Raw genomic sequence first — 13,752 nt, 5'->3', positions numbered from 1 at the left:
GAAGGCGGTTAAGATCTGCTGCAGCTCACTCAACACGCCTCCTGCTGACGCCTGCGCTCCTGGTTCTTCCATTGGCTGTTCAAGCTTGGGTTGACGCCCCTCGGAGTCAATCAATCAATCAATTTTTTTTATATAGCGCCAAATCACAACAAACAGTTGCCCCAAGGCACTCTATATTGTAAGGCAAGGCCATACAATAATTATGTAAAACCCCAACGGTCAAAACGACCCCCTGTGAGCAAGCACTTGGCTACAGTGGGAAGGAAAAACTCCCTTTTAACAGGAAGAAACCTCCAGCAGAACCAGGCTCAGGGAGGGGCAGTCTTCTGCTGGGACTGGTTGGGGCTGAGGGAGAGAACCAGGAAAAAGACATGCTGTGGAGGGGAGCAGAGATCGATCACTAATGATTAAATGCAGAGTGGTGCATACAGAGCAAAAAGAGAAAGAAACAGTGCATCATGGGAACCCCCCAGCAGTCTACGTCTATAGCAGCATAACTAAGGGATGGTTCAGGGTCAACTGGATATTTACAGTTGTATTTTTTGTTGTTCTGTTGTTGGTCTGTTATGTATGTTCAATTAAATGTGAAAATAGGAAAATAAAGTGTTTTTTTTTTAAGAAGAAAGGCACAGCTGGGAAACAATCCCATGACCTCCTTGATGTAAGGCAACAGTGGTAATGACTAATCCACCATACCGCCCACATGATAATTAGTAACATTTATATGTCAAAACACAGATAATAAAGTTGCTGAAGATCGTTTAATGCAAATAATAATAAAAGTTACCCCATGGTGAACTGAGCACAGATTTCTGTTTCCAGGGAGGAATGTACATGTTCCAGATGTTTGACTACTATGCCTGCAATGGAGTCTGCGTGCTCTTTCTCTGCGTGTTTGAATGTTTGGCACTGGGCTGGGTATTTGGTGAGATGACACCTACACAAATAACCTTGAGGATTACAGATAAAATGGAGTTTTGTGATGGTATATATATATTTTTTATTAAACCCTGTCAATCAAGGTGCAGAGCGGATTTGTGTCATCATAAAGGACATGGCGGGGGTGCACCCAAATCCATTCTTTAAAATCTGCTGGTGTTACCTCACACCTTTGTTTGCACTGGTATGTTGGACTTTCATTGTTCAGATGTCATCTTTGGATTACTGATCACTGAAATCTCTATTTTTTGTCTTTTCAGGGTACATTTATATGTTCCTTAGTTAAGTATCAGCCTCTGACCTTTAATCACTGGTACGTGTATCCGACATGGGCCTACGTGCTGGGCTGGATACTGGCACTCTCCTCCATCCTGTGTGTGCCGGGATGGGCTCTCTATAAACTGTGCACTGGGAGCGGAACCCTGAGTCAGGTAGGACAGCCAAAAATGTATTTATTGCTAAATGTAAATATGATTAAATATATAAAATTGTAAGCAATACAGCAGATTTTTTGAGGCAAATGCCATTGAATTCCTTTAACTTCCATGCATGAATCCATGAACTTACAGTCACATCCGACTCATATTAATGATTTTTCTGGGCCCATAATGGTTAAAAAAAAAATTGCTTAATGAAATGTGCTTTATATTCTTTCTTTCACAAAAGCACAGAAGATTAAGTTTTGGCCATTTTTACCTAAGGCCATCTAATATGGCCATCGGGTATTGCAAAGACTGAGTCCGTCCATCCGTCTGTCTGTGTTCAGCATAAATCCAGTCCTATTACTGCCAGAGTCTTCAAATTCACAGAGAACATTCTTGGGACACACACCCAATTTCAAAGATGGCTAACCTTGACCTATTTTAAAAGAAATTTTATGAGATTAAAATGTCACATTCTCTTTCAATCTGTTCTGGGTTTTTTTTGTTGTTGTTTTTTTTGTTTTTTGTTTTTTTGAGTGGAGGAGGTGACAGCTAATCAGAGTAGAGTTGTACAGTGACGTCAGTGGCAGATCTCTCTAAAAACTTTCATTTATGTGTTTATATAATGTCATATACTCTGTAAAAGCTAGTGAGAAATAAACATTTCTAAAACTGAAAACGCTGTTTTTGGAACCTAATAACACCTCTGAAGTGATTTAGCAAGACATTTTGCACCGTTAGCGTGGTGACATTGCAGGCTGGTAGCTAGCTGCAAACTCTTTCGTTTGTGTGTTATAATGTCTTTGGCATATATTATGTAAAAGATAGTGAGAAATAAACACTTCTAAGACTGAAAACACTGTTTTTGTAACCTGTTAACACCACTAGAGTTATTTACAAGACATTTTCATATGTCAGCATGCATGGTAACTTCCGCTAACTCAAAGCTAACTTCCACTCTTGTCAAAAGCTCATAAACATAAATGTTGTTAATGATTGATTTTCTGATTGATGGAGGGGCTTTATTGAAGATGTACAAACTGTAAGTAAGAGGATCTTAATAATTAATGTAAATAACAATAAATGTATAATTATATGTATGTACTTTCCACTGGGATACCACTTAAACAACTGCAAATTATAAAGACAATGCTCTTGGGGCTGAAGGTATTTTAGCATTGTGCTATATTTGAATTGATGCTAATTTGTGGAACACACTTATTTATTTTTTTTATATATATATATTTCAGCAACAAAAAGCCCAGATGGATAATCTAAAGCATACATTCTTTCATTTTCTATACCCACTTATTCCAATTATGGTCACAGGGAGCTGGAGCCTGTCAAAAGCTTACTCATCAACAAAATATTTGGCATTGTTTTATGTGTTCTTGTCTTTCAGCTGCTCCCATTAGTTCAGGGGCAGTGGATCCAGTGTAGATGACCGTTGGGTTTTGGCACAAATTTTACAGAAGGATGGCATTCCTGACACATCTCCAGTTTGACTTAAATTGCACACACAGACCCAGGGATTTTCTCACAGGTTTCCCATCCACGTCCTAATCAGGACCGACACTGCATAGCTTCTAAGATCTGATTGAATTAAGTGTGCATGAAGCAGATTGTTGTTGACTGGTATGAATGACTTCTAAATGAAGTCACACAACTCATTAATTGTCAAATCCATCATTACAGACATATGTATATTTAGTCATACATTTACAAATACTGTGGCATGTAAAGTGGGCAGCACGGTGGCTTCGTGGTGAGCACTGTTGCCTCACAGCGAGAAGGTCATGGGTTTGATTCCCACCTGTGGCTTTTCTGTGTGGAGTTTGAATGGGTTCTCTCCGGGTGCTCCGGCTTCCTCCCACATCCAAAGACACACAGGATAGGTGGATTGGCTATTGGTAGATTGGGTGTGAATGTGTTTGTTTGTCAATATGTGACCCTTTGACAGACTGGTGTCCTGTCCAGGGTGGCATCCTGTCCAGGGTGTTCCCCCCTTGTGCTCTGTGACTGCTGGGATAGGTTTCAGCCCCCCACAACACTTCATTGGAGTAAGCGGTTGAAAATGAGTGAGTGAGTGGTGTGTAAAGCATGCAGGATATATGCATCAGGACCAGGAGGGATACAATCCCATGACCTTCATGCTGTGAGGCAACAGTGCTAACCCCTAAGGCTCCGATGGAAAGTTTTGACAGACCTAAATCATCACTGCTGCAAAGTTGTATTTTCCCAGATAATGATTGATAAAATTTATGGTCTTATGACATTTTTGTCCTGTATTGGACAAGTAAATGCATTTCCAATAAAGTCCATCACAAACATGATCCTTACAGGGTCTAATATGTAGCAGACATGGGGAGAACATGCAAACTCCACACAGAAAAGATCCAGGCGGGAAGTGATCCAAGGACCTTCTTGCTGTGCAACAGTGCTAATCACTAAGCCACCGTGCTGCCACAACCTCAAATTGTGGCAAGAAATGTTTTGCTCCCGCTCCCCATGACAGAAGACTGGAATATCAGTTGTTCCAATTAAAATAAATAAAATCTGATTTTCTTTTCTCGATTTAAGTCCTATTTAAGAGTAATTCAAGTTTATTTGTTTATTGATCTTGTACTGCCCAAAATATGACAACATAATAGACAGGTGTAAATTCTGTGTTGTTGTTTTCCCTAATTTAGTACAACTAAACAAGATGGTCACCCCACTGAGTGTGGTCTGCTTAAGGTTTCTGCCAAAACTCAAAAACCACGGCAGGAGCTTTCCTCATCGCATCGGTGATTTGGACCTGTATACATGAATTTGAATGAACTTAATTGAACTCAATAATAAAAAATTACTGTGAAAACCTGAATAAATTCAGGCCATACGAGTATTTCTTATAAATTGATCAAAATATTTTTGCAAGTAAGTAGAAAGTTTGAATGTGTTTAATTTAATTTCATATTTTTCTCCACTTGTTAGCGTTTCCATGTGCTGTGCCAGCCTGACCCCTCAATGACCCAAAGGAAAGAAGCCGAGCTCGAGCAAATGCCTGGAGAAACTTTGAACGAGCCCATCACCACCTGATGTGAACAATTAAGTGATCATTATCAGACTTTGATGGTTTTCTGTTTTTGAGCAATGAGAGTGTTCCTTGTCTTACTGCAGTTATCAGTTTTTACACCTTAGCCCAAACAGACCTCGGAAGGAGAGGTGTTTATTTACCCTTTGTCATGCAGGTGGACACTCAATTCCATATTATAATATCAAAGTTGCCTCTGTGTGTGTGTGTGCATGTGTATGGCTTCAATCATGCAAAAACAGAGGAGAGCTGACATTTGCCGTTTGGTATACTTATGTATTTTGGGCCAAGGATGAACGCTGCAAAAACAGAAAGTTGATAGGACAAATGTTTTTGGAGAAATTAGCAATTTGAGCTAACCATTAAACAATGGACATTGTGCTGCAATGCACCATGGGAGTTTGGGGTTTTGAGGTTTTAAATGTTAAAAGTTATTTAATGTTGTAACGGTGTTGTTAGTGTTATTGATTTATGATGCTTTCGTAGTTCAATTGGTTAAGTCAGTTTAGTTAAGTGTTATGTTGCTCTTACCATGAGTAACTTCAGTCTCATGTTGGTACCATGAGTGAAATGTCTAGTGGTTTTAATGTCTTCCGCTATCATCTTGTTTTTGTCAAATTAAAAGCACCTGCTTACAGCGTGCATGCGTGTGCGCGTGTGTGTGCGTGTGTGTATGTGTGTATGTACAGTGAGTAAAATAAGTATTTGAACACCCTGCGGTTTTGCAAGTTCTCCCACTTAGAAATCATGGAGGGGTCTGAAATTTTCATCTTAGGTGCATGTCCACTGTGAGAGACGTAATCTAAAAAAAAAAAAATTCGGAAATCACAATGTATGATTTTTAAAATAATTTATTTGTATGTTACTGCTGCAAATTATTTGAACACCTGTGAAAATCAATGTTAATATTTGGTACAGTAGCCTTTGTTTGCAATTACAGAGGTCAAACATTTCCTGTAGTTTTTCACCAGGTTTGCACACACTGCAGCAGGGATTTTGGTCCACTCCTCCATACAGATCTTCTCTAAATCTTTCAGGTTTGGAGTTTCAACTCCCTCCAAAGATTTTCTATTGAGTTCGGGTCTGGAGACTGGCCAGGCCACTCCAGGACCTTGAAATACTTCTTACAAAGCCCCTCCTTAGTTGCCCTGGCTGTGTGTTTGGGGTCATTGTCATGCTGGAAGACCCAGCCATGAACCATCTTCAGTGCTCTTACTGAGGGAAGGAGGTTGTTTGACAAAATCTCGCAATACATGACCCCATCCATCCTCCCTTCAATACGGTGCAGTTGTCCTGTCCCCTTTGCAGAAGAGCACCCCCAGAGTATGATGTTTCCACCCCCATGCTTCATGGTTGGGATGGTTTTCTTGGGGTTGTCCTCATCACTAATGTAATCTTTGTGACTGTGGTCCCAGCTCTCTTCAGGTCATTGACCAGGTCCTCCTGTGTAGTTCTGAGCTTTCTCAGAATCATCCTTACCCCACAAAGTGAGATCTTGCATGGAATCCCAGACTGAGGGAGACTGACAGTCATTTTGTGTTTCTTCCACTTTCTAATAAATAATCATAACAGTTGTTGTCTTCTACCAAGCTGCTTGCCTGTTGTCCTGTAGTCCATCCCAGCCTTATGCAGGTCTACAGTTTTGTCCCTGGTGTCCTTAGACAGCTCTTTGGTCTTGGCTATGGTGGACAGGTTGAAGTGTGATTGATTGAGTGTGTGAACAGGTGTCTTTTATACAGGCAACAAGTTCAAACAGGTGCAGTTAATACAGGTAAAGAGTGCAGAATAAGAGGGCTTCTTAAACAAAAATTAACAGGTCTGTGTGAGCCAGAATTCTTGCATTCTTGCTGGTTGGTAGGTGTTCAAATACTTATTTGCAGCAGTAACATACAAATAAATTATTAAAAAATCATACAAAATTTCAGACCCCTCCATGATTTCTAAGTAGGAGAACTTGCAAAATTGCGGGGTGTTCAAATACTTATTTTCCTCACTGTAACTTCAATACAGAGAAACTCTGAAGATGTGACATTTGCTGTTTGGTAGGCTTATGTATTTTGGATCAAGGATGAACACTGTAAAAACAGAGTGTTGATGTGACTAATATTTTTGGAAAAGCAACGTATATTAGCTAACAACATTGAACAATGGATGTTGCTAACTACTTTCTGGACTCACATGCTATTCGAGCAGCGGGCAGTAAGTTATCTATGTATTAAAAGTGTGAGTGCAGTGAGTGATTTTATTTATTAAGTTCAATGAAAGTACATAATATAATTGTAAATATGTTAAAATACATTGTTGACACAAGAAAATGAAAACATTTCCATTATGGTCCATTCAAAAATCAAATGAAAAAATAGAAGTGAAAATAAAATAAAATAATAGTAATAATAGTGTTTATATGCTAACAAAAAACCTAACCGATTTATAAATAAAGACAGTAAATTAACATTAAAAAATTATATGTGTACAATTAACAGGAAATAAAAGGGTTGAGTTCCTCTTCTAAAAATTGTTGAGTCCTAAGGTTCTAAAAACATTCTGGCATCACATGCCTTTCCAACTCATTATACAAGCTTTGCTTAATTTGTTGGCATCCTTGAAAAATGTCAGCTACATGTTTTATAAACACTATCCAATCTAGAGCCCGTGGATCCCCATGGGCAACACGTTAGGGGTGCACATAACTGGTACTCACATACTCGTGTGTGCAAATACTCATTGATGTACAGTGGACAGCACACAGAGGGAAACACTTTTCTTACATTCTGTCATTGCTTTGCTCCTATAAAGTGCTTCCCTTGTGTTTTGTGTTTTGTGCGTGCGTGCGTGTATGCGCTCATGCGTGCATGCGCGCCTGCCTGCATGGGTGCAGATTTGATCACACACAAACTGTCGAGAGGCGACATTTGTCATTTGGGTCAAAGATGAATGGTGCCTAAATGGAATATTGATAGGACCAATAATTAGCTAATAACACTGAACAATTGATATTGATATTTACATTCTGGACTCACAAGCCAATCCATCAGGGGGTGGTAAACTAAACGTATGAGTGCCTGTGTGAGTGATTTTATGTAGTAAGTACAATGTAATAACATAATAAAACATAATGTTTCTTAATAACATTTACATTTACTCTGATGGACTACCCAGCAGTGGGGAATAAGTTTCATTACACTAGAAGTCTTTCAGAAAGCGCTGTAACTAGGTTTAAGGATATGATTCCTTCTTTATGTTCTCTAATGCCATATACCAACACAGTGCAGAGTAGCTACCTAAACTCTGTAAGTGAGATAGAGTATCTCGTCAATAGTTTTACATCCTCATTGAAGACAACTTTGGATGCTGTAGCTCCTCTAAAAAAGAGAGCTTTAAATCAGAAGTGCCTGACTCTGTGGTATAACTCACAAACTCGTAGCTTAAAGCAGATAACCCGTAAGTTGGAGAGGAAATGGCGTCTCACTAATTTAGAAGATCTTCACTTAGCCTGGAAAAAGAGTCTGTTGCTCTATAAAAAAGCCCTCCGTAAAGCTAGGACATCTTTCTACTCATCACTAATTGAAGAAAATAAGAACAACCCCAGGTTTCTTTTCAGCACTGTAGCCAGGCTGACAAAGAGTCAGAGCTCTATTAAGCTGAGTATTCCATTAACTTTAACTAGTAATGACTTCATGACTTTCTTTGCTAACAAAATTTTAACTATTAGAGAAAAAATTACTCATAACCATCCCAAAGATGTATCGTTATCTTTGGCTGCTTTCAGTGATGCCGGTATTTGGTTAGACTCTTTCTCTCTGATTGTTCTGTCTGAGTTATTTTCATTAGTTACTTCATCCAAACCATCAACATGTTTATTAGACCCCATTCCTACCAGGCTGCTCAAGGAAGCCCTACCATTATTTAATGCTTCGATCTTAAATATGATCAATCTATCTTTGTTAGTTGGCTATGTACCACAGGCTTTTAAGGTGGCAGTAATTAAACCATTACTTAAAAAGCCATCACTTGACCCAGCTATCTTAGCTAATTATAGGCCAATCTCCAACCTTCCTTTTCTCTCAAAAATTCTTGAAAGGGTAGTTGTAAAACAGCTAACTGATCATCTGCAGAGGAATGGTCTATTTGAAGAGTTTCAGTCAGGTTTTAGAATTCATCATAGTACAGAAACAGCATTAGTGAAGGTTACAAATGATCTTCTTATGGCCTCGGACAGTGGACTCATCTCTGTGCTTGTTCTGTTAGACCTCAGTGCTGCTTTTGATACTGTTGACCATAAAATTTTATTACAGAGATTAGAGCATGACATAGGTATTAAAGGCACTGCGCTGCGGTGGTTTGAATCATATTTGTCTAATAGATTACAATTTGTTCATGTAAATGGGGAATCTTCTTCACAGACTAAAGTTAATTATGGAGTTCCACAAGGTTCTGTGCTAGGACCAATTTTATTCACTTTATACATGCTTCCCTTAGGCAGTATTATTAGACGGTATTGCTTAAATTTTCATTGTTACGCAGCTGATACCCAGCTTTATCTATCCATGAAGCCAGAGGACACACACCAATTAGCTAAACTGCAGGATTGTCTTACAGACATAAAGACATGGATGACCTCTAATTTCTTGCTTTTAAACTCAGATAAAACTGAAGTTATTGTACTTGGCCCCACAAATCTTAGAAACATGGTGTCTAACCAGATCCTTACTCTGGATGGCATTACCCTGACCTCTAGTAATACTGTGAGAAATCTTGGAGTCATTTTTGATCAGGATATGTCATTCAAAGCGCATATTAAACAAATATGTAGGACTGCTTTTTTGCATTTACGCAATATCTCTAAAATCAGAACGGTCTTGTCTCAGAGTGATGCTGAAAAACTAATTCATGCATTTATTTCCTCTAGGCTGGACTATTGTAATTCATTATTATCAGGTTGTCCTAAAAGTTCCCTAAAAAGCCTTCAGTTAATTCAAAATGCTGCAGCTAGAGTACTGACGGGGACTAGAAGGAGAGAGCATATCTCACCCATATTGGCCTCTCTTCATTGGCTTCCTGTTAATTCTAGAATAGAATTTAAAATTCTTCTTCTTACTTATAAGGTTTTGAATAATCAGGTCCCATCTATCTTAGGGACCTCGTAGTACCATATCACCCCAATAGAGCGCTTCGCTCTCAGACTGCAGGCTTACTTGTAGTTCCTAGGGTTTGTAAGAGTAGAATGGGAGGCAGAGCCTTCAGCTTTCAGGCTCCTCTCCTGTGGAACCAGCTCCCAATTCAGATCAGGGAGACAGACACCCTCTCTACTTTTAAGATTAGGCTTAAAACTTTCCTTTTTGCTAAAGCTTATAGTTAGGGCTGGATCAGGTGACCCTGAACCATCCCTTAGTTATGCTGCTATAGACGTAGACTGCTGGGGGGTTCCCATGATGCACTGTTTCTTTCTCTTTTTGCTCTGTATGCACCACTCTGCATTTAATCATTAGTGATTGATCTCTGCTCCCCTCCACAGCATGTCTTTTTCCTGGTTCTCTCCCTCAGCCCCAACCAGTCCCAGCAGAAGACTGCCCCTCCCTGAGCCTGGTTCTGCTGGAGGTTTCTTCCTGTTAAAAGGGAGTTTTTCCTTCCCACTGTAGCCAAGTGCTTGCTCACAGGGGGTCGTTTTGACCGTTGGGGTTTTACATAATTATTGTATGGCCTTGCCTTACAATATAAAGCACCTTGGGGCAACTGTTTGTTGTGATTTGGCGCTATATAAAAAAATTGATTGATTGATTGATTGATGTAAGTAATAGTGTAAATACATTAAAAATACATGGATGACAGAAGAAAGTGTAAACACTTATTTCCATTGTTGTCCATTTTAAAATCAAATGACAAAATAATAATAATAATAATAATAATAATAATAATAATAATAATAATAATAATAATAATAATAATAGTGTGTATATGATGAACCTAAACAATTTATAAACACATCAAGACATAAATTAACATTAAAAAATGCGTAATTAACAGGAAATAAAAAGGTTTATTTCTTCTTCAAAAAACTGTTGAGTCCTAAGGTTCTAAAAATATTCTGGAAACCTGCACCGTTCCATCTCATTCTCGAAATTTTGCACAATTTATTACCGCCCTTGAAAAATGTCAGCTACCTATTTTATAAACATTGCCCATTCTCAGGCTTGTGGATCCACATGAGCAACACACTAGTTCTTTTTAAGCACTTTGGGATAAACACAGATGTTCAAAGCTGAATGATTAAAGGTTCACTCCAGGTTTTGATCTCATATGACACAAGATGAGCAGGTGACATTACACAACAGTATCCATTATTTTATATAATTTAAATGGCCCTATCTCTGCCTACTGAGTTACTGTAATTTTGATTGTTGGAATAGCATCTTTTGTTAAAGCAGACCTGACAGCTGTCTCATACATTAATAATTAAATAATTTTGCAAAATATACACATTGCTGATTCATGGAAACATTCATTGTAAAGACTTAAAGGACACATAAAATATTCTGTTTCAACTGTCTGATAAGTACACTGATCATTAAGAAGCTTCATTGATGCTTCTATTTGGAATTGTGTTGTTCTGAATCTGAAGCAAATGGCAGCATAACAATGCATCATTGTTGTTATTAACATGTTACTTAACAGTAAAGGTTTTGCACCTAATTTATTTTTAACCCAGTATAATGTTTTCAATTTTGGGTCCCATTTAGTAATTATCATTCCTGAACCTCTTAGAATTAAATGAAATACATTTAATTACATTCCATGTCAAGCTATGTGACATATCCATATGTATCTTTTTATGATTATAATAATGTCTGTTGATATAGGTTAAATTTTATGCAACTATCTCCTACTAATATTTCAGTATATATAGCCTAGGCTATGCTGGACACATTACTTTGCTTAAATGTAGTGAGCTAACTATCTGCAACATAATTTTCTTCAAATGTTAACCTGTCCAAATAATGATGAAGTTGATGTTGAAAACCTATGTGTCTGAAGTTATTTTATTTTTGCTCCATCTAGCCATTAGGGAAAATAGTGCAGATGCAAAAAACTGTTTTTAATCCAGAGGTCGTGCAGAATTGTCAGACAGGAATTCTTTTTTGTGGGTGTTAATTCTGGAACATGAAACCAGAAATATCATGTTTGACATTTTAACATGAAATTTCAAATAAACACATTTTTTAAAAGCCTTTCTGGTGTTGACTCTTTGTGCTTTAAATTCATTCATTTCAATTTGAGATTCATGACCCAGGGGGAACCACGGGTTCTAGATGTGAACATTTGTACGACATACAGAGGACAGCTGTTTACATTTGGACTATATTTTTTAAGTCTTGATATAGAAAAATTTCTTCGCTTTTAGGAAACTCTTTATTGAATGTTTAATCTATTTTCAGTTGTATTAAATTTTCTAAAATTATTTTTTGTCTGCAATAAGCTTTATTGCAGACAATATTTACACTGTGACAGTGTTCACATTCAATCAAATTTCTTTTCAATTTTTTTTTCTAGGTTTTTTGTTTGTTTGTTTGTTTTTTTTTTTTTTGGCCTGAGTGAGACACTGCTGAGACAGTTCTGCTGTTTTGTCCAGATTGTGAACATATTAATTCTGGGTTTGGGGTCACATGCATACAGAAATATCCAGATTTGAATCTGCTGTCTGGGATATTAAAGGATAGACAGACTGATGAATTCTGTCAGGTCTGCAGCAACCTCACAGACCTTTAGTTTGAAACACAAGCTCTTATTGTGGAAGTGGGGCATAAACAGGCTTGCTGTTTCAAAATGACTGATTTCTTAAAAAATATTTTTCCAATCACATTACTATTTTCACGACTTGAATGAGAAAATACTCAAGTACAACCCCAATTCCAATGAAGTTGGGACGTTGTGTAAAATGTAAATAAAAACAGAATACAATGATTTGCAAATCCTCTTCAACCTATATTCAATTGAATACACCACAAAGACAAGAAATTTAATGTTGAAACTGATAAACTTTATTGTTTTTGTGCAAATATTTGTTCATTTTGAAATGGATGCCTGCAACACATTTCAAAAAAACCTGGGACAGTTGTATGCTTACCACTGTGTTACATTGCCAATGTTCAAAGAACACCTGTTTGAAACATTCCACAGGTGAACAGGTTAATTGGAAACAGTTGAGTGTCATGATTGGGTAATATGCATATGTCGCGGACATGAATGAGCGAAGCTCATCAGCATCTCACCATGCCATTTAGTGTCCTTCAGACTTTATTTTCAGTAAATGCTTCACAAGAGCATTAGCATGGCAAAAACCTTTCAGCTTGTGTGTGTGTGTGTGGGGGGGGGGGGGGGGGGGGGCTCTGCTCCACCAGACCCCCCACCTTTTTAAGCATTTTCATTATTCTGCCTTTCAGCTTCTGGAGAGGCTCTTCCCCCCATACTCCCCACCTATTTAAGCATTTTTGTTTTTTTGGTTTTCAGTTGACCCCCTAATTACAGCCCTCTTAACCCCCTGCCACTTTCAAGCATTTTTTTAAATGTAGATGGCAAATTAATTCAAAGTTTTCAGCTAGTTGACAGTAGGGCTGTACAATAAGGCCAAATTATCATATCTCAATACTGTCATATAAATTGTCATGTAAATGACACTTATATACATGCTGTCTATATTCTTGAGCTGCTTAGGTGGGTAGAGAGAGTTCCCATGGGATAAAAAAAGCTTTTCAACCTACCATCCCTGGTTCTCAAGACCAGGCACCTAAGTGGCTCTACTCTCTCTCTCTCTCTCTTTTAAGATATTTAGGTGTACCTTAGTAAACACTAGTAGAGTTTCACCAGAGATTTGGAATGTATAATAAAAAATATAACTTACTGAATTTTCATATCAATATGATATATGATATGACTATGATTTGACACAAAGTGCTGCAACAGTGAAAATTAAACATTCTTAAACACAACAGTAATAATACCACACTCATTTTGCACTCATAAGTGTTGTGAAAGTGTAGTGACACGGAACCACAACAGGGGGCGCAAATGAACGGCCAATAGATGAGCCAAAAAGTAACAATTTAATGTTGTGAAACGTGCACAACGAATATACAGACAACCTCAGAATATAATTACAGTCAAATTACAAAGGTGACGTGTGGGCAGGCTCGAGGATAGAAGACGTCTGTCCTGAGATGAACCGGAACCACACGATTTCCTCCGCCACCGAACCCAGAGAATACTGGAGCCGCCAAGTCCCGAATTCCCAGGTGATCACCGTCCCCAACTGTCGGATCTGGT

General features: G+C 38.1%; 2 protein-coding genes across 2 annotated transcripts in view; both read left to right on the top strand.

Moving 5' to 3' along the window:
- The window catches only part of LOC117509074 (sodium- and chloride-dependent GABA transporter 3-like), a 233,564-nt gene extending 232,478 nt beyond the window's left edge, over positions 1–1,086 (top strand). Inside the window, exon 11 of the mRNA XM_034168880.1 lies at positions 823–1,086. Within this exon, the coding sequence (XP_034024771.1) occupies positions 823–1,086 (264 nt within the window). The remainder of the gene's footprint in view (positions 1–822) is intronic.
- LOC117508274 (sodium- and chloride-dependent GABA transporter 2-like) overlaps positions 1–4,458 on the top strand; it is a 527,846-nt gene extending 523,388 nt beyond the window's left edge. Inside the window, 2 exon segments of the mRNA XM_034167957.1 lie at positions 1,200–1,370; positions 4,335–4,458. Of these exon segments, the coding sequence (XP_034023848.1) occupies positions 1,200–1,370; positions 4,335–4,439 (276 nt within the window). The 3' untranslated portion in view covers positions 4,440–4,458.
- Positions 4,459–13,752: the final 9,294 nt, after the last annotated feature.

Source organism: Thalassophryne amazonica, chromosome 4 (genome assembly GCF_902500255.1).
Source record: "Thalassophryne amazonica chromosome 4, fThaAma1.1, whole genome shotgun sequence".
NCBI classification, from domain to species: Eukaryota; Metazoa; Chordata; class Actinopteri; order Batrachoidiformes; family Batrachoididae; genus Thalassophryne; species Thalassophryne amazonica.
Note: the sequence above shows the minus strand (reverse complement) of the source record. Positions and strands in the feature narration are given on the sequence as shown.